This window comes from Pelecanus crispus, chromosome 6 (assembly GCF_030463565.1).
Source record: "Pelecanus crispus isolate bPelCri1 chromosome 6, bPelCri1.pri, whole genome shotgun sequence".
Classification (NCBI taxonomy): domain Eukaryota; kingdom Metazoa; phylum Chordata; class Aves; order Pelecaniformes; family Pelecanidae; genus Pelecanus; species Pelecanus crispus.
Window position 1 is genome coordinate 64,450,475 of NC_134648.1, and position 18,836 is coordinate 64,469,310.

At 49.2% G+C, this 18,836-nt stretch overlaps 1 protein-coding gene across 1 annotated transcript in view; it reads right to left on the reverse strand.

Moving 5' to 3' along the window:
- Positions 1–6,864: 6,864 nt before the first annotated feature.
- The window catches only part of AHNAK2 (AHNAK nucleoprotein 2), a 31,148-nt gene continuing 19,176 nt past the window's right edge, over positions 6,865–18,836 (reverse strand). Inside the window, exons 9-10 of the mRNA XM_075713059.1 lie at positions 14,476–18,798; positions 6,865–13,413 (exon numbers count right to left, since the gene is read on the reverse strand). Of these exons, the coding sequence (XP_075569174.1) occupies positions 6,865–13,413; positions 14,476–18,798 (10,872 nt within the window). The remainder of the gene's footprint in view (positions 13,414–14,475; positions 18,799–18,836) is intronic.

The following is an 18,836-nucleotide window of genomic DNA, read 5'->3' on the forward strand; positions in this document are numbered from 1 at the left end:
TCATGCTCAGTATAGAAACTGGGGGGGGTTGGCCACGGAGCAGCAATCGCTGCTGGGAACTGTCTGGGTATCGGTCAGCGGGTGGTGAGCAATTGCATTGTGCGTCACTTGCTTTGTATATTGTTATTACTATTATTATTATTATATTGTTATTATTACTACTACTATTTTACTTTATTTCAATTATTAAACTGTTCTTATCTCAACCCAGGAGTGTTTCTCACTCTTACTCCTCCGATTCTCTCCCCCATCCCATCGGGGTAGGGGGAGTGAGTGAGTGGCTGCGTGGTGCTTAGTTGCTGGCTGGGGCTAAACCATGACAGCATTTTAAATAGAAACAAAAATAAATTTTAATCTTATTCTCTGTGCACAAGGAGCTTTCTTCTTTATGTCTTTGTCAGAGAAATTGCTTCCTCGCAGCGTCCACACTGTTTGATGACATGAGAACTTCTCATAGTTGACAATACCTGCAAAACCATTAGTCAGTGTGTGACATTTCCTTTTTTGTGTGATTACCTCATCCCACAGTTAATGACATGCATACAATGTTATACGACAAGCTGTCTGATATTAAAGCAAACATGGAAGATACAACTAGATCTTAATACATCAGAGACGCAGATCATTATTGCTGTGCTATTTTATCTTAGGAAGCTATATATTTCAACCTTAATGTTCCATTAACAGTGTGTGTTTACATGTGTTTAAGCATATTTTTAACGAAGTCCTGGCCACTTTAAGATTTGAGACATGTAAGTAATCACCTACAATAGTGAGGGCAGATTTTTAAGAGCATTTAGGAATTAGAGATACAGAGAAATACCTGTATTTAAGTGTTGAGGCTAGTTGCTAGTCGCCAGAGTTAAATGCCTGGGATTTAAATCCTGGGGCCAGCTTCCAGCTCAGCTGCCCTGGACCCCTGAGCGTCTGGGTGTGCCTGAATGTCTGTGCGTTGGCCTCATGCAGCAAATAGGATGGGGGGAGCAAGGCGAAGCTGCTGCGTGAGCGCCAGTGTGGCAAAAGCATCCCACCTGCACTGTGGGCAGTGCTTGGAAAGCCTCCTTGCTCCTTTAGGGCTGTCCTGATGCCGGCCCTGACCAGCATTGCGTCTCTGGGCTGCCTTTTCTTCTGCAATCACACAGGGACCATAAAGCTGAGCCGTCTGGTGCCTTACGTCCTTATGTGCCACTGCGTGGCAGCTCTGCCCTGGATGACTCTCGGAAGTGACAGGAAAGGAAAGCAGGGCATGTGCTCCAGCCGTGGAGGGGTGCAGGTGATACTGCACTGGGGCTCGGTGACCCTCGCCAGTGCCAGGGCGTCTTTTCTGACACTGCAAATGGAGTCACAAAGTGAACTTTTTGTTTTGGGCCTGACGTACAGCAGAGGCAAGAGAGGCCAAGGCAAAAGCCCAGGGCATGGCTCCACAGAAGGGTCAGACAAACGCCCTGTCCTGGCACTCCATCTCTGAGCTGCGGAAGCACAGAGGACCTCTCTAGCCCCGAAAGGCGTGACAGCTGGTGGCTTCACTCCCATCCTGGCAGGGCCCCATGTGGCTGCATTTGAACTCTGAGGCCATCTTTCCTGTCACAGACACAGCACTGGGTAGAGGGAGTACAGGCTTCCCCATCATGGTGCAACCTCCCCGTCCCCCAGAGGAAGCTTTTCGGTGCTTTTGAATGCCTGCCCTGTGCTGAGAATGACAAAGGGATCTGCTGTGATCATCTTTGTGTGGACTGATTTGTATCTTTGTGAACACACACAAATCCCCATACAAATAAGGCCCCTTCCCCATGAGGTCTTTTGGAGATGATCCCACCGAATTTTCCATTTTTTGGTTTCCAGGCTGCTCCTTAGCTGTCTCTTCCAGACGCTTCCAAAATTCCTTGGATTGTTTTATCCATCATTACAAATCAATGCTTGTTGTTATTAAGGCAGATTTTTAAGACGTATAGTTACACTTACAGAAAACACTCAAATGTTGTGAGTATTCACATATGCGCAAGCATATTGAGGAAGATGCAGGTGCTTTTAGCGCTCTTCTCCCCTATTTCCTTTCTAGAGGCTGCTTAATATTTAGAGATTTCCATTCACTAATTAAAATTTCTGGCAAAGTAGAACCTCCCCAGCTGGTTTCACTAGCTCCATTTCACGGTTTTATTATCCTGTACCAGCAAATACATCTGACCATGCACTGTATTAATACTTGCATGCAAGAACGGCATCGGACAGATTTTTCCCAGTGCAATGAGCACATGTGAATGGTGGGTCAGCTTGAAAATCTTTTTGAGCAGTTACCTCTTCAACCAGCAAAAACTGTTTTCTATAAAGGAGTGTGCTCCTCTAGATGGCACTCGAAACTATGTTTTCACTGTTTTGCGGGGGGATAGGTACTGCTGGAATAAGAAGAAAACGTCTTTCTCCTCTACTTGTGAGCTCAAATCTGACAGTGCTGGATAAGTTGTTCAGTGAGACAGAATTTCTGGGCAAGCTGGGATACTTGTCTTCTGGTAATATAAGACTTGTGTGGGGTAAGGCTCAGCTTATAAAGGAAAAATTGATGCTTATGAGAGTGCTCTTTTATTTTCTTTACTGGCATCACCTGTGTTGTTTTTCCTCCACATATGAGGGGTTTACGATTAAGACAATGAACTTGAGTTTATTTCCCTGGTTTCTTGTAGAGGGTTTTTAGGCCCCTTCATAGCTTGATTCTCATTTACTTGTTCTCTATTACAAAGGTAGAATATGGTGTAAATTATAACCAAGCTTTGAGTCTCTTAGTACTTTTCCCTTTATGAAACAGGGTTAATAACAGTCCTTATCCAAGCACCTGTTGCTTGTCTCTTCATTTAGATTGTGATTTCTTCAAGTTAAGGACTGTACCAAATGTAAGCTGGGGCCTCCAGTAGTATTCATTAGGATCTATTTATCATCCTTGGATGGATTTTCTAGTTTGGTTGAAGGCAGTTCAGATTTTTCTCAGTATTGGTTTATTCATGTCTAGAAAAAGTTGCTGATTTGGGTCTTGAGCATGGATACTCTCCTGTGATCAGCTCATCTCATGTACCTGTGTTATGATGGAGTACAACTTAAGTGAAACAGCCCGGCTTTACCTGAGTGGATTTCATGCAGAGCTGCTGCGCTGCTCTCCCAGCAGTCTCATTTCTGAGTGTGCTTGGTTTGGTGCCATGCCTTGCGGCTACAGCACTGCTGACAGCAATGAAGATGACAGCAAGACAGAACCTAGCTGGCTCCGTAGGTTTATGAGTTCTGACAGGGCTACAGTTACCTGGGTTCACACATTAGACACCAGCTTGTTCCAAAAGCTTTAGTATTATCTGTTTTCAATTTTTTCCCCCCATTACCCAGGATTTTCCTTTCCCAGTTGTGCCAGATAAATCATACCTTTGTTGTTTTCATCCAGGTACTGAGAAAACTTTTCATCTACCATTTATGCTATATCAATGTACACAATTTTTTGGCAGTCATAAGAATCTCCATAATTCCTGGAAGATAGCTCTTCTGTCATGGGCACTGACTCACGGATCTCTGCTCTCTGCAGCTTCCTAAGGAGGGGATGTGGAGAGGGAGGTGCTGATCTCTTCTCCCTGGGATCCAGTGATAGGACACATGGGAGTGGTTCAAAGCTGCATCAGGGGAGGTTCAGACTTGACATTAGGAAACATTACTGAGAGTGTGGTCAAACACTGGAACAGGCTTCCTAGAGGGGTGGTCAATGCTCCATGCCTGTCAGTGTTTAAGAGGCATTTGGACAATGCCCTTAATAACATGCTGTAACTTTTGGTCAGCCCTGAAGTGGTCAGGCAGTTGGATTTGATGACAGTTGTAGGTCCCTTCCAACTGAAATAATTCTATTCTATTCTATTCTATTCTATTCTATTCTATTCTATTCTATTCTATTCTATTCTATTCTTCATATGTATTATCTCACTCAGGATTAATTTTGCCTGTCTTGCCTTTGGGTTATATGAGAGGTCCTGCTTCAAATATAACAACAAAATAGCCAACCAACAGAGATGTATTCATGTCTTAACATGCAAGAAATCACTGGGAAGGAGTGTCTTTCTTTTTAATGCATTTATACCTTCTTTTGCATGTCAAATCACCGTGGTAAGTTTCTTTGGCTGGAGACTATACGTAGATGTTTAGCTGAGCAGCCCACTTTTTCAGATGTTAAAAAATAAGTATCAGTAATCAAGGAAACCTACCAGAGTTAAAAGAACAACCTGAGCATCTCAAACTAAGGATGCAGGTGGGGTCAGAATCAGCCTGTTGACAAAATGCCTGTGTTCTGCAGGTTTGTGTCTGTGCTCCTTGCACCCTTTTGAGCTCTGTCCTTAACTATTCCTGTGGTCAGACCCTTGGGTAATACCTTGTTAACCTGGTGTCCTGGTTTCGGCTGGGATAGAGTTAATTTTCTTCCTAGTACTGGGCATTACGCTGTGTTTTGGATTTAGGATGAGAAGAATGCTGATAACAGACTGATGTTTTAGTTGTTGCTGAGTACTGCTCATGCTAGTCAAGGACTTTTTCAGCTTCCCATGCTCTGCCAGGCGCACGGGAAACTGGGAGGGGGCACAGCCAGAATAGTTGATCCAAACTGACCAAAGGGCTATTCCATACCATATGACGTCATGCTCAGTATAGAAACTGGGGGGGGGGGGGGGGGGGGGGTGGCCACGGAGCAGCGATCGCTGCTCGGGAACTGTCTGGGTATCGGTCGTCAGGTGGTGAGCAATTGCATTGTGCATCACTTGCTTCGTGTATCATTATTATTATTATCATTATTATACTGTTACTATTAGCATTACTATTTTACTTTATTTCAAATATTAAACTGTTCTTATCTCAACCCAGGAGTGTTTCTCACTCTTACTCCTCCGATTCTCTCCCCCATCCCATCGGGGTAGGGGGAGTGAGCGAGCGGCTGCGTGGTGCTTAGTTGCTGGCTGGGGCTAAACCACGACACCTGGTTGCTTTTTCACTAACCTTCACCTTTCCCAAAGCCAACAGTAGCCTATTTGGAGGAAAATTTTATTGCTGCTTCTTTTCTCTACTGCTCTTCCCTTAACTATTTAATTCATCTTTTAAAAACATCATAATGATTATTGGTCTGTGGTCATTGCTGTCCCAGAGCTCCATTTTAATTGACTTGATTCTGTCACCTTTGCAACAGACTCCTACATTCAGTGCTGTCTAGGTGGATTCCTATTTGTGGGTCTAAGTAAAGGGACACTACCTGAGAAACGTTTTGTGTGAAGGCTGCTTTGCAGGAAGAAGTGAGCTGCTGTTAGAATGGGATGTCCTTTATTACATACATTACCTTTTTCTGGACTCAATTTTTCTGTCTTGATCACAACATTTTCCTCAGTCCTGGTATATGCCATTGCTGTCTGGTGTGGTAATTTTGGGTCTATTGAACAATAACTTTCATACTTAGGGAAAATTCAGGGAAATGCTGCATGATCCAAATAAATGATACATGCCCAACACTTAGGTGAACAGTCTCATCAGAGAGAGAGAGTTCTCTTTAGAATAACTGCCAGCAGTTCTCTTTAGAATATTTAAGCCTGCCACAGAGATATAGAAATGAAGAACATCTCAAGCTACAGATGGCTAGACAACCAAATACACTTCCTTTACAACCCAGTTTCTAAATGTTTTGCTGTGTCTGCTTTCCCTCTACTAAGTAGAATATGGAGAAAGAAAATACAGGATGAGAAAACTACTATAATGAAGCATGCCTGCACATGCAAATCTATAAAACTTGGGATTTTAATAAGTTAAAAGTTTCCATTACCACTGTATTTAGAAACATTAAGCAGCCACTTCAGCAGATGGTAGGGTATACTCAAACCTTTTGCAAATTTAAGCTGGGATTTTCAGAATCAGAACATGCTAACAGCACTATCAGTAACTCACACTACTCAAGTTATTATTCATATGGTGAGTTTATTGTGAATTAAGAATACAGACAGTGTTTTAATGACACAGGTGAAGGCTGTCACATATGCACTCTGGTTTTTGTTGTACACTTGAGAGAAGCATTAATATAAACAAAGAAGCAAATAATTATATACATCTCCTTTCCCAGAAAATCTCTGAAGCAATTCCACCAGTGTGGCAGATCATTCTCTGCATTTAACTCTCCAGTAAATATATACATTAACATTTATTTATCCACATTTTAATAATTATTCTTTGTCAGCATGTTTTATTTTGGTATCTTAAAAAAGTGAATTATTTATATAGCTTCTGGTCTTGAATTTATTCTGCTGGGTTTTTTAAAACTTCTTTTAAGGCTAAATATGACCCACCACAATAATCAAAAAATGAGAAGAGAGGAAGAGGTAAAGCATTAGTCTCTCTACACTAGTATTTTGGTTTTATTTTGTATTTTAAAAAGTTTGTGGAATATACATATTACCTTAGCTGAAATAAAGAAAAATATTTTAATAAGAAAGCAAAAGTAGGTCAGAAAGGTCCAAAATCTAACCAGGTTAAGTATAGTTCTCGTAGTACTAGTTTATACTCCATTCTGGAAATAATTTGTAATCTAAACATAATCAGTATGTTTTTGAGAAGCCTATTTAACAAGCCTTTTTGCTATCATTGAGCCTTTCAATGCCTTTGGGGCAGATTTGAAGAAATCAGTATTTTTATTAGTGCACAGTATAGCACGCTGATGTACTTGAAAATTTAAATGTGGTAAATTCTGTTCAACATTTTTCATGAATATCAGCTTTAGGTTTTGTTTCATTTTCAGTTACTAGAAAATTAAGAAAATACTCTTTTCTGTACATGTAGATTGTTTTATTTCCACTGAAGGTTGAGAAAAGACAATCTTCATTTGGTTGTATCTCCAGGAATATTCGATTGACTATCTTTTTCTTCCTCCAACAAGATTAGTTCAGTTCTTGCTGAAGATGTCACAATAGTTCGAGAAACTAGAACATTAGATGAGGCCCCATCAATTTCAACTTTTTCACCCTCTGTTGTTTCTTTAGGTGATAAGCTTTCTTGTGCATCAAAAAATATATCAGGTTTGTCTGATGGGCTATCTTCATCTGAGATTCCTCCTTCTTTATGACCCATCTCTTCTTTGTCAACAGTCTTAGCCTTTTTGGAAGGAGATGTGAAACCAAGCTTGGGAAATCTAAACCATCCAGTTTTTTCAGTTTGCTTAGAAGAATCATCTGATGTGTCAGCAGGTTTCACATCTTCTGGAACTGATTTTTTTACTTCTGTTTTTGAATCTGTGCTTGTTTCATCACCAGAGGATGAAAATCCAATAGTTGGAAGCCAAAGTTTGAACCTTCCAGGAGATCTTTTACTATCAGTCTTTTCTTTTTCATTGCTAATGTCCTTTTCTTCATCTTCTAGTGCTTCAGCTACATCCTCATCTTTAGAGGGAGGTCCTGCAGTTATTCCCTCTGGTGACTTATCAGGAAGACTCTCTTCAAATTTACTGGAAGGCTTTACTTCAACAGCAAATGTTTTTAACTTTGGCAAACTTACTTCTCCACTGGATTCTTCAGTCTCACTGTGTGGTTTGTCAGATAGTTTAAGCTCAGCACGGCCAGTCCTCTGTGCTGCTACTCCAAAGCTTTCATCAGCACATTTAGGTTTGCTCACTGATATGCCTTCTGTTGAAGATGGCTGCTGGACTAGAACTTCTAAGTTGCTATGTGGTTCAGGCAACTTCGCCTTGAGCAATGAGAATCCCAAAGTAGCAGTTTTGACTTCTGATGAGAGAATCTCTGATTCTTTCAGTATTTCAGTAGTGTAAATCTCACACCTTTCAATAGCAACATGTTCAGGTTCTACTTTCTCACTCACTTCTTGGCCCTCTACATATGACCAATGAATGTCTTGCCCTGCTTTTGAAAGAGAGGACTCTATGGTAGCAGTCATCTGGGCTGTTTTAATGTCAGGTTCAGTCAGTGTTAGAATTTTGCTTTTTGCTTTTTGAATACCACACTCTAGAGCATCTGGTGATTCTTCAGTGATAGCAGAGCTTGCTTGCAGTTGCACTACTTCACTGTCAGTACTAGATCCCTTTAGATCTGTTACCATTTTTGTCACTGAAACATCAGCTTCAGCTGGGAGGGCTTTGAAAGTGAATCTTGGTATTTTTAGTTTGGGAATTTTTATATTTACTTCTGGGCCACCTTGTGATTTGTCCACTGTTTCCACTGTTATTCTGGCAGACTCTTCCATATATTCTAGAGCTGGACTTTTCAGGCCAATAGATCCTTCTGATTTTTGAAACTGCATTTCTGCTGTGCCTACTTCAGTTTTAGATACTGAATCAGCTTCTGACTTTGGCAAATTGATGTCATCTTCAAAACCCTTCACTTCTGAATGCAACACTCCAAACTTTGGAATCTTAAACTTGTATGTTTTAATTTTACTTGTTTCTGCTCTATCTTCTACTTGCACTTCCATCCCTGTAGACATGTCCTTTTCAACACTTTTCACTTGAAATTTCATTTCAGGATCTACTCTAGCAATTTTAACATCCATCTTCACTCCTGGAACTTCTACCTTCAGATCTTGCAGCTTAGCTGTAACATAAACACCATCTTCTGATCCCTTTGTTGTAGGCAATTCACACACAGGCCTTTTTAATTGGCTTCCTTCACTGTCTTTTCCTGTAATTTTCATCTCACCCTTTATCTTTCCTTTTTTAATTACTGCCTCTTGATTTTGAATATCTAGCTCTTCCTTTGGAAGACTAACATCTATCTTCTCCTGTGTTGCATTCAGAGTAATTTCAGCTAATGATGGTTTACATGCTACTCCTGAAGTCTCTAACTTAGCAGAACTTTCTACCTTTGGGACTTCTGTATCGTATGATTTGACTTTATGCTCTTGAAGAGTTAAAGTACATGTAGGAAATCTCTTTGTTAAACTGTTGTCTTTGTCAATTTCTGAAGCACTCAGGTATGATTTAGACAATTCTGCTGAAGACACTGTGAATTCTGAAGCACGAATTTTTTGCCCTTCAGCATCATGCTTAACTATGTCTGTGTAAGTTCCAGTTTTTGAAGTACTCACTCTACTATCTGTTCTTTCTGTGGATAATGAAATATCTCCTTCCATCTGTGGTGAGCTAACATCATAACTCTTCACAGAATCTCCTAATTTTGGAATCCCTTCTTTCACAATAGTAATTTCAGTGACTGCATGTGGTAATGCTTCAGGAATACTTGTTTCAGTTTGTACTTTGGCAGAGGGAATGCCTGCCTGAACCTTTTCCATACTTCTTTCAATATCAGCATCACCTTTTTTTTCCTTCAAGGATGTCCTGCCAAATGCAGGCATTCTGAATTTTGGCATTTTAAACCATCCCTGATGTTCTTCAGTCTGAACTTCTTCAGCTTTTATTTCATGTTCTTCTTTTAATTTGATTTCTTTTTCCTCAAGGCTCTCAATATCTCCCTCTGCTATTGGTTTAGACACTGACTGGGGGCTTATGTCTACCTTTGGAGCTTCAATGCCAGTTGTTAGAACTTGGGGTGTTTTTACCTTACAAACACCTACTCCAGGATCTGACATATCAGATGCAAGTTCTGATGCTGGAACTCCCACAGCAACATCAGCAATTTCGTTTGTCATTTTTAGCTGGGGTAGCTCAGCCTCTATTTTTGGAGAGCTGATCTCTGTCTCTGGGCCTTTCCCTTTTGTTAGGGAGATTCCAAACTTTGGCTTCTGGAACTTGGGCATTTTAATCTTCCCTTCAGGACCTTCCAATTGCATCTTTCTTCCATCCACAACTGATGATCTTTCTGCTACTATTTCAGAGCTCCTGAGTTCGATTGAAGCTTCTCCTTTGGGGAACTTAACACCCGTTTTTTCAATGGTATCTTCATCAGTAGAACTCGATTTTAGGACAACCTGTTGAAAAGTCCCCTCTGAGGGAAGCAGAGCCGCATCAATCTTTGCTGAGCTGACTATTTCAGTTTGGGAGGCTCCAGTTTCTATTTTGGAAAGCTCCAGAGTGGGGATCTTAACATCAGCCAGTTTTATGCTTATTTGTGCCCCTTCTTCTGCCCTTTCGGAATGACTTCTTTCTATATCAGGTATCTGTATTGAATCATCACCATCTCTTTCTGTTTTAGGAACAGTAACATCAGCTTCAACTTTTGGTGAATGAGGCTGAGATTTGGGAACCTTGATCTTGGAGAGTGAAATTTTAGGCATGACAAATTGAGGCTTTTTAACTGGACTCTTTTGTTCAACTTTTCCTGCAGATATTTCCAGATCAAGGGCTGGCTCAGTACCTTGATCATCAGTTGCAGTTCCTCTCACTTCTGTGTCAGTTCTACTTGACATTACAGCAACTTTATGATCTTCCAAATTTGCTCCAGAATCTGTTTTAAGACTTGCTTCCTTCTTTGGTGACCAACTGAAGGATGGAAGTTTGAATTTTGGCATTTTGAAATGTCCTTCTTTCTCTTCTCCATCTCCATCTTGCTTTATCTCCCCTTTGATTTTTAGTGCTGCATCTGAATCCTGAATATCACTGTCTGGTTTTGGAAAAGAAATATCAGCTGATGGGAGCTGAACATCAGCCTCTGATGCCTTACTGTCAGCTTTGGTCATTTTGACTTTAGGGCTGTAAGTTTCTGTTCCTGTACCATGTTCCACCTCCAAATTTTTTGCTTCAACAGCAATGTCAGCTATTTCTACCATTGCTTTTATTTGGGGAACCTTGACTTCTGATTTGGACTGGCTGACCTCCTTTTCTGACCCTTTCCCTTTAGAATATGTAATTCCAAACTTTGGCATTTGGAATTTAGACATTTTTGTTTTCCCTTCAGGACCTTCAATTTTTATTTCTACATCACCCACAGCAATTTCACTTGATGTTCTTTCAACACTTGTGTCAGGACTCTTCACCTCAATGGAGCCTTCAGTTATCATCTTAATATCTGAAGTGGAGAGGCTAGCATTAGCAGCAGCTGATTTCAATGTCAGGTCATTTTCTTCACATGTAGGAGTTATGACCTCACCTGTAGGCATGCTAATATCCATCTCTGTTTTGGGAGCTTTGACTTCTGGTTTGGAAAATTCCAAAGTCGGGACTGTAACTTTTGGCATTTTTATGCCCATTCCTGCCCCTTCTCCGCTACTCCCTTTCTCAGATTTCTGCACTGAAACACTTTCTTTTTCTTGTTTGGGACCATGAATGTCAGTTTCCACTATGGGAACAGAGACCTGGACTTTCTGACCCTTAATTTTAGGGAATGAGATCTTTGGCATGATAAATTGGGACTTCTTGTTTCTGTCCTTTTCACCATGTTTTTCTGTTGATGTATCAAATTCCACATGAAAGTATTGATTCTCAGGGGTAGGAAATGTTAATTCAGATTCTGTGTCTTCAGATAAAGTAGACAAAGCGGGTTCTTCCAGATGTCCCTCAACTTCAGGAGGAGGAATAGCTTCTTTTTTTGGTGACCAACTAAATGAAGGCAGTTTGAATTTTGATGTTTTAAATTTGTCTTCCTTCTCCTCAGCGTCCTCTCCTGAAACTACTTCTTGTTCTGCCCTGCACTCTAAATCTGGGCCATGGACTTCCACTTCTAATTTTGGCATGGTAACTTCCGTGGATGGAAGAATGACATCCAACGTTGGTGTATCCAGAACAACTTCAGATGGAGGTTTGTACATATTTACTCCTAATTCAACATCAGAGATGTGAGTTGGTTTTTCAATAACATAATCAGTCATATCAGATGTTATACTTCCCTTGGAAATTTCAGATTCCACTTTGGAACCAACATCACTTTCTGATGGTTTTCCCTTAGACCATGAAATTCCAAATTTTGGTTTTCGGAATTTAGGAATTTTAACGGTGAACTCTGTGTCACCCACAGATATTTCAGCAGCTGGTGTTTTCCCTCCTGGCTTCAAACTTCCTTGCTCTAAAGAACCATCTTCACTTAAAATTTCAATATCTCCTACTGAAAGACTTTCATCAGCAAGAGATGATATTTTTGATTCAGGTTCTGCTAGATTCATCTGATATTTAGTAAGAGTAATATCCCCTTTTGGTAATGGGGAATCATGCTCAATTTTAGAAGAACCAATATCAACTCTGGAGAAACCCAAGCTAGGAATTTTGAATTTAGTATTCTTAGAGCCACTATCTGCCTTATTATCAGGAATAACTTTAGAACCAACACTCCCTGAACCAACAGGAGGAGTTTCCTCTGTTACAGAATAACAAAGAGCTTCTGACACAGAAACATCAACTCCGGACTTACTCTGTGCATGAGCTTTGGAACTTTTAGAAAGGGAAACCTTAGGCATTCTAAATCCAGAACCTTTCGGTTTAATCATCTCATCCTCTTTTCCAAGGGACGAATCTCTGACAACTTCAAAAGCAGGTGCTTGGATCTCGGCCGCGGGCAGGGTCACGTCGACTTCGGCGGTTCCCGAGGGCACCGTCACCTGGGGCTCCTTCAGGCTGACGTCCACATCGGCGGCCACGGTGCCCTTGGCCTCTCTGCTGCTGGACCAGCCAAAGGAAGGCATGCCAAACTTGGGCATCTTGAACTTGCCGTCCTTGGTCTTTGCGGCCTCCTTCTCTGGGGCTTTTGCTTCCCCTTCGAGGGTGAGGGCCGCCTCGGGCGCCTGCAGGTCGACGCTGGCCTTTGGAAGGGTGACGTCGACGGACGGGAGGCTGATGTCCACCTTGGGAGCTTTGATGTCAGCTTTGGGCATTTTGAGGGAGGGCTTCTCCACCTTGAAGCCGGCCCCTTCGGTCTTGGCGCCGGGCACGTCGGCTTTGAGGCCCAGCGCGGGGCCCTCCCCTGCGGCCGTCACGGTGGCGGAGGGGAGGTCGACCTCTGCGGCGGGCAGGCTGACCTCGCCCTCCAGCCCTTCCACCTTGGGAGGCGACACTCCGAATTTGGGCTTGTCAAACTTGGGCATCTTAAACTTCCCTTTCAGGCCTGCGGCTTCCAGCTCGGCTCCGTCAAGCGAGCCTTCGGCAGAGGGCACTTTGAGGTCTACCTCGGGCGCCTGGAGCTCGAGGGAGCCTTCGACGGAGGGCAGCTTGACGTCGGGGGCCGCGATGCTGATGGCGCCGGCCTTGAGGTCTGCCTCTGGGAGGCTGGCGTCGACTTTGGGCAGGCTGACGTCTGCGTCCAGTTTGGGAGCCTTGACGGTGGGCTTGGAGAAGACCACGCTGGGCACCTTGACTTTCGGCATGTGTATCTTCATGCCGCCACCCTCAGCTTTGCCGGCAGCCACCTCCAGGCCGCCTTCGGCGTCGGGGCCCTGCAGGGCAAGTTCGCCCTCCTGGACTTCGGCCTGGGCTTTGGGCAGCGAGACCTCGGCCTTTGGCAGGCTGACCTGCACGTGGGGGGCTTTGACTTTGGGCAGCTTGACGCTGGGCATCTTGAATCGACCCTTCTCGCCGTCTGCCGCGGCACCCGTCTCGACGGTCACCTCCACGCCGGGCGCTTGGATCTCGGCCGCGGGCAGGGTCACGTCGACTTCGGCGGTTCCCGAGGGCACCGTCACCTGGGGCTCCTTCAGGCTGACGTCCACATCGGCGGCCACGGTGCCCTTGGCCTCTCTGCTGCTGGACCAGCCAAAGGAAGGCATGCCAAACTTGGGCATCTTGAACTTGCCGTCCTTGGTCTTTGCGGCCTCCTTCTCTGGGGCTTTTGCTTCCCCTTCGAGGGTGAGGGCCGCCTCGGGCGCCTGCAGGTCGACGCTGGCCTTTGGAAGGGTGACGTCGACGGACAGGAGGCTGATGTCCACCTTGGGAGCTTTGATGTCAGCTTTGGGCATTTTGAGGGAGGGCTTCTCCACCTTGAAGCCGGCCCCTTCGGTCTTGGCGCCGGGCACGTCGGCTTTGAGGCCCAGCGCGGGGCCCTCCCCTGCGGCCGTCACGGTGGCGGAGGGGAGGTCGACCTCTGCGGCGGGCAGGCTGACCTCGCCCTCCAGCCCTTCCACCTTGGGAGGCGACACTCCGAATTTGGGCTTGTCAAACTTGGGCATATTAAACTTCCCTTTCAGGCCTGCAGCTTCCAGCTCGGCTCCGTCAAGCGAGCCTTCGGCAGAGGGCACTTTGAGGTCTACCTCGGGCGCCTGGAGCTCGAGGGAGCCTTCGACGGAGGGCAGCTTGATGTCGGGGGCCGCGATGCTGATGGCACCGGCCTTGAGGTCTGCCTCTGGGAGGCTGGCGTCGACTTTGGGCAGGCTGACGTCTGCGTCCAGTTTGGGAGCCTTGACGGTGGGCTTGGAGAAGACCATGCTGGGCACCTTGACTTTCGGCATGTGTATCTTCATGCCGCCACCCTCAGCTTTGCCGGCAGCCACCTCCAGGCCGCCTTCGGCGTCGGGGCCCTGCAGGGCAAGTTCGCCCTCCTGGACTTCGGCCTGGGCTTTGGGCAGCGAGACCTCGGCCTTTGGCAGGCTGACCTGCACGTGGGGGGCTTTGACTTTGGGCAGCTTGACGCTGGGCATCTTGAATCGACCCTTCTCGCCGTCTGCCGCGGCACCCGTCTCGACGGTCACCTCCACGCCGGGCGCTTGGATCTCGGCCGCGGGCAGGGTCACGTCGACTTCGGCGGTTCCCGAGGGCACCGTCACCTGGGGCTCCTTCAGGCTGACGTCCACATCGGCGGCCACGGTGCCCTTGGCCTCTCTGCTGCTGGACCAGCCAAAGGAAGGCATGCCAAACTTGGGCATCTTGAACTTGCCGTCCTTGGTCTTTGCGGCCTCCTTCTCTGGGGCTTTTGCTTCCCCTTCGAGGGTGAGGGCCGCCTCGGGCGCCTGCAGGTCGACGCTGGCCTTTGGAAGGGTGACGTCGACGGACGGGAGGCTGATGTCCACCTTGGGAGCTTTGATGTCAGCTTTGGGCATTTTGAGGGAGGGCTTCTCCACCTTGAAGCCGGCCCCTTCGGTCTTGGCGCCGGGCACGTCGGCTTTGAGGCCCAGCGCGGGGCCCTCCCCTGCGGCCGTCACGGTGGTGGAGGGGAGGTCGACCTCTGCGGCGGGCAGGCTGACCTCGCCCTCCAGCCCTTCCACCTTGGGAGGCGACACTCCGAATTTGGGCTTGTCAAACTTGGGCATCTTAAACTTCCCTTTCAGGCCTGCGGCTTCCAGCTCGGCTCCGTCAAGCGAGCCTTCGGCAGAGGGCACTTTGAGGTCTACCTCGGGCGCCTGGAGCTCGAGGGAGCCTTCGACGGAGGGCAGCTTGACGTCGGGGGCCGCGATGCTGATGGCGCCGGCCTTGAGGTCTGCCTCTGGGAGGCTGGCGTCGACTTTGGGCAGGCTGACGTCTGCGTCCAGTTTGGGAGCCTTGACGGTGGGCTTGGAGAAGACCACGCTGGGCACCTTGACTTTCGGCATGTGTATCTTCATGCCGCCACCCTCAGCTTTGCCGGCAGCCACCTCCAGGCCGCCTTCGGCGTCGGGGCCCTGCAGGGCAAGTTCGCCCTCCTGGACTTCGGCCTGGGCTTTGGGCAGCGAGACCTCGGCCTTTGGCAGGCTGACCTGCACGTGGGGGGCTTTGACTTTGGGCAGCTTGACGCTGGGCATCTTGAATCGACCCTTCTCGCCGTCTGCCGCGGCACCCGTCTCGACGGTCACCTCCACGCCGGGCGCTTGGATCTCGGCCGCGGGCAGGGTCACGTCGACTTCGGCGGTTCCCGAGGGCACCGTCACCTGGGGCTCCTTCAGGCTGACGTCCACATCGGCGGCCACGGTGCCCTTGGCCTCTCTGCTGCTGGACCAGCCAAAGGAAGGCATGCCAAACTTGGGCATCTTGAACTTGCCGTCCTTGGTCTTTGCGGCCTCCTTCTCTGGGGCTTTTGCTTCCCCTTCGAGGGTGAGGGCCGCCTCGGGCGCCTGCAGGTCGACGCTGGCCTTTGGAAGGGTGACGTCGACGGACGGGAGGCTGATGTCCACCTTGGGAGCTTTGATGTCAGCTTTGGGCATTTTGAGGGAGGGCTTCTCCACCTTGAAGCCGGCCCCTTCGGTCTTGGCGCCGGGCACGTCGGCTTTGAGGCCCAGCGCGGGGCCCTCCCCTGCGGCCGTCACGGTGGCGGAGGGGAGGTCGACCTCTGCGGCGGGCAGGCTGACCTCGCCCTCCAGCCCTTCCACCTTGGGAGGCGACACTCCGAATTTGGGCTTGTCAAACTTGGGCATCTTAAACTTCCCTTTCAGGCCTGCGGCTTCCAGCTCGGCTCCGTCAAGCGAGCCTTCGGCAGAGGGCACTTTGAGGTCTACCTCGGGCGCCTGGAGCTCGAGGGAGCCTTCGACGGAGGGCAGCTTGACGTCGGGGGCCGCGATGCTGATGGCGCCGGCCTTGAGGTCTGCCTCTGGGAGGCTGGCGTCGACTTTGGGCAGGCTGACGTCTGCGTCCAGTTTGGGAGCCTTGACGGTGGGCTTGGAGAAGACCACGCTGGGCACCTTGACTTTCGGCATGTGTATCTTCATGCCGCCACCCTCAGCTTTGCCGGCAGCCACCTCCAGGCCGCCTTCGGCGTCGGGGCCCTGCAGGGCAAGTTCGCCCTCCTGGACTTCGGCCTGGGCTTTGGGCAGCGAGACCTCGGCCTTTGGCAGGCTGACCTGCACGTGGGGGGCTTTGACTTTGGGCAGCTTGACGCTGGGCATCTTGAATCGACCCTTCTCGCCGTCTGCCGCGGCACCCGTCTCGACGGTCACCTCCACGCCGGGCGCTTGGATCTCGGCCGCGGGCAGGGTCACGTCGACTTCGGCGGTTCCCGAGGGCACCGTCACCTGGGGCTCCTTCAGGCTGACGTCCACATCGGCGGCCACGGTGCCCTTGGCCTCTCTGCTGCTGGACCAGCCAAAGGAAGGCATGCCAAACTTGGGCATCTTGAACTTGCCGTCCTTGGTCTTTGCGGCCTCCTTCTCTGGGGCTTTTGCTTCCCCTTCGAGGGTGAGGGCCGCCTCGGGCGCCTGCAGGTCGACGCTGGCCTTTGGAAGGGTGACGTCGACGGACGGGAGGCTGATGTCCACCTTGGGAGCTTTGATGTCAGCTTTGGGCATTTTGAGGGAGGGCTTCTCCACCTTGAAGCCGGCCCCTTCGGTCTTGGCGCCGGGCACGTCGGCTTTGAGGCCCAGCGCGGGGCCCTCCCCTGCGGCCGTCACGGTGGCGGAGGGGAGGTCGACCTCTGCGGCGGGCAGGCTGACCTCGCCCTCCAGCCCTTCCACCTTCGGAGGCGACACTCCGAATTTGGGCTTGTCAAACTTGGGCATCTTAAACTTCCCTTTCAGGCCTGCGGCTTCCAGCTCGGCTCCGTCAAGCGAGCCTTCGGCAGAGGGCACTTTGAGGTCTACCTCGGGCGCCTGGAGCTCGAGGGAGCCTTCGACGGAGGGCAGCTTGACGTCGGGGGCCGCGATGCTGATGGCGCCGGCCTTGAGGTCTGCCTCTGGGAGGCTGGCGTCGACTTTGGGCAGGCTGACGTCTGCGTCCAGTTTGGGAGCCTTGACGGTGGGCTTGGAGAAGACCACGCTGGGCACCTTGACTTTCGGCATGTGTATCTTCATGCCGCCACCCTCAGCTTTGCCGGCAGCCACCTCCAGGCCGCCTTCGGCGTCGGGGCCCTGCAGGGCAAGTTCGCCCTCCTGGACTTCGGCCTGGGCTTTGGGCAGCGAGACCTCGGCCTTTGGCAGGCTGACCTGCACGTGGGGGGCTTTGACTTTGGGCAGCTTGACGCTGGGCATCTTGAATCGACCCTTCTCGCCGTCTGCCGCGGCACCCGTCTCGACGGTCACCTCCACGCCGGGCGCTTGGATCTCGGCCGCGGGCAGGGTCACGTCGACTTCGGCGGTTCCCGAGGGCACCGTCACCTGGGGCTCCTTCAGGCTGACGTCCACATCGGCGGCCACGGTGCCCTTGGCCTCTCTGCTGCTGGACCAGCCAAAGGAAGGCATGCCAAACTTGGGCATCTTGAACTTGCCGTCCTTGGTCTTTGCGGCCTCCTTCTCTGGGGCTTTTGCTTCCCCTTCGAGGGTGAGGGCCGCCTCGGGCGCCTGCAGGTCGACGCTGGCCTTTGGAAGGGTGACGTCGACGGACGGGAGGCTGATGTCCACCTTGGGAGCTTTGATGTCAGCTTTGGGCATTTTGAGGGAGGGCTTCTCCACCTTGAAGCCGGCCCCTTCGGTCTTGGCGCCGGGCACGTCGGCTTTGAGGCCCAGCGCGGGGCCCTCCCCTGCGGCCGTCACGGTGGCGGAGGGGAGGTCGACCTCTGCGGCGGGCAGGCTGACCTCGCCCTCCAGCCCTTCCACCTTGGGAGGCGACACTCCGAATTTGGGCTTGTCAAACTTGGGCATCTTAAACTTCCCTTTCAGGCCTGCGGCTTCCAGCTCGGCTCCGTCAAGCGAGCCTTCGGCAGAGGGCACTTTGAGGTCTACCTCGGGCGCCTGGAGCTCGAGGGAGCCTTCGACGGAGGGCAGCTTGACGTCGGGGGCCGCGATGCTGATGGCGCCGGCCTTGAGGTCTGCCTCTGGGAGGCTGGCGTCGACTTTGGGCAGGCTGACGTCTGCGTCCAGTTTGGGAGCCTTGACGGTGGGCTTGGAGAAGACCACGCTGGGCACCTTGACTTTCGGCATGTGTATCTTCATGCTGCCACCCTCAGCTTTGCCGGCAGCCACCTCCAGGCCGCCTTCGGCGTCGGGGCCCTGCAGGGCAAGTTCGCCCTCCTGGACTTCGGCCTGGGCTTTGGGCAGCGAGACCTCGGCCTTTGGCAGGCTGACCTGCACGTGGGGGGCTTTGACTTTGGGCAGCTTGACGCTGGGCATCTTGAATCGACCCTTCTCGCCGT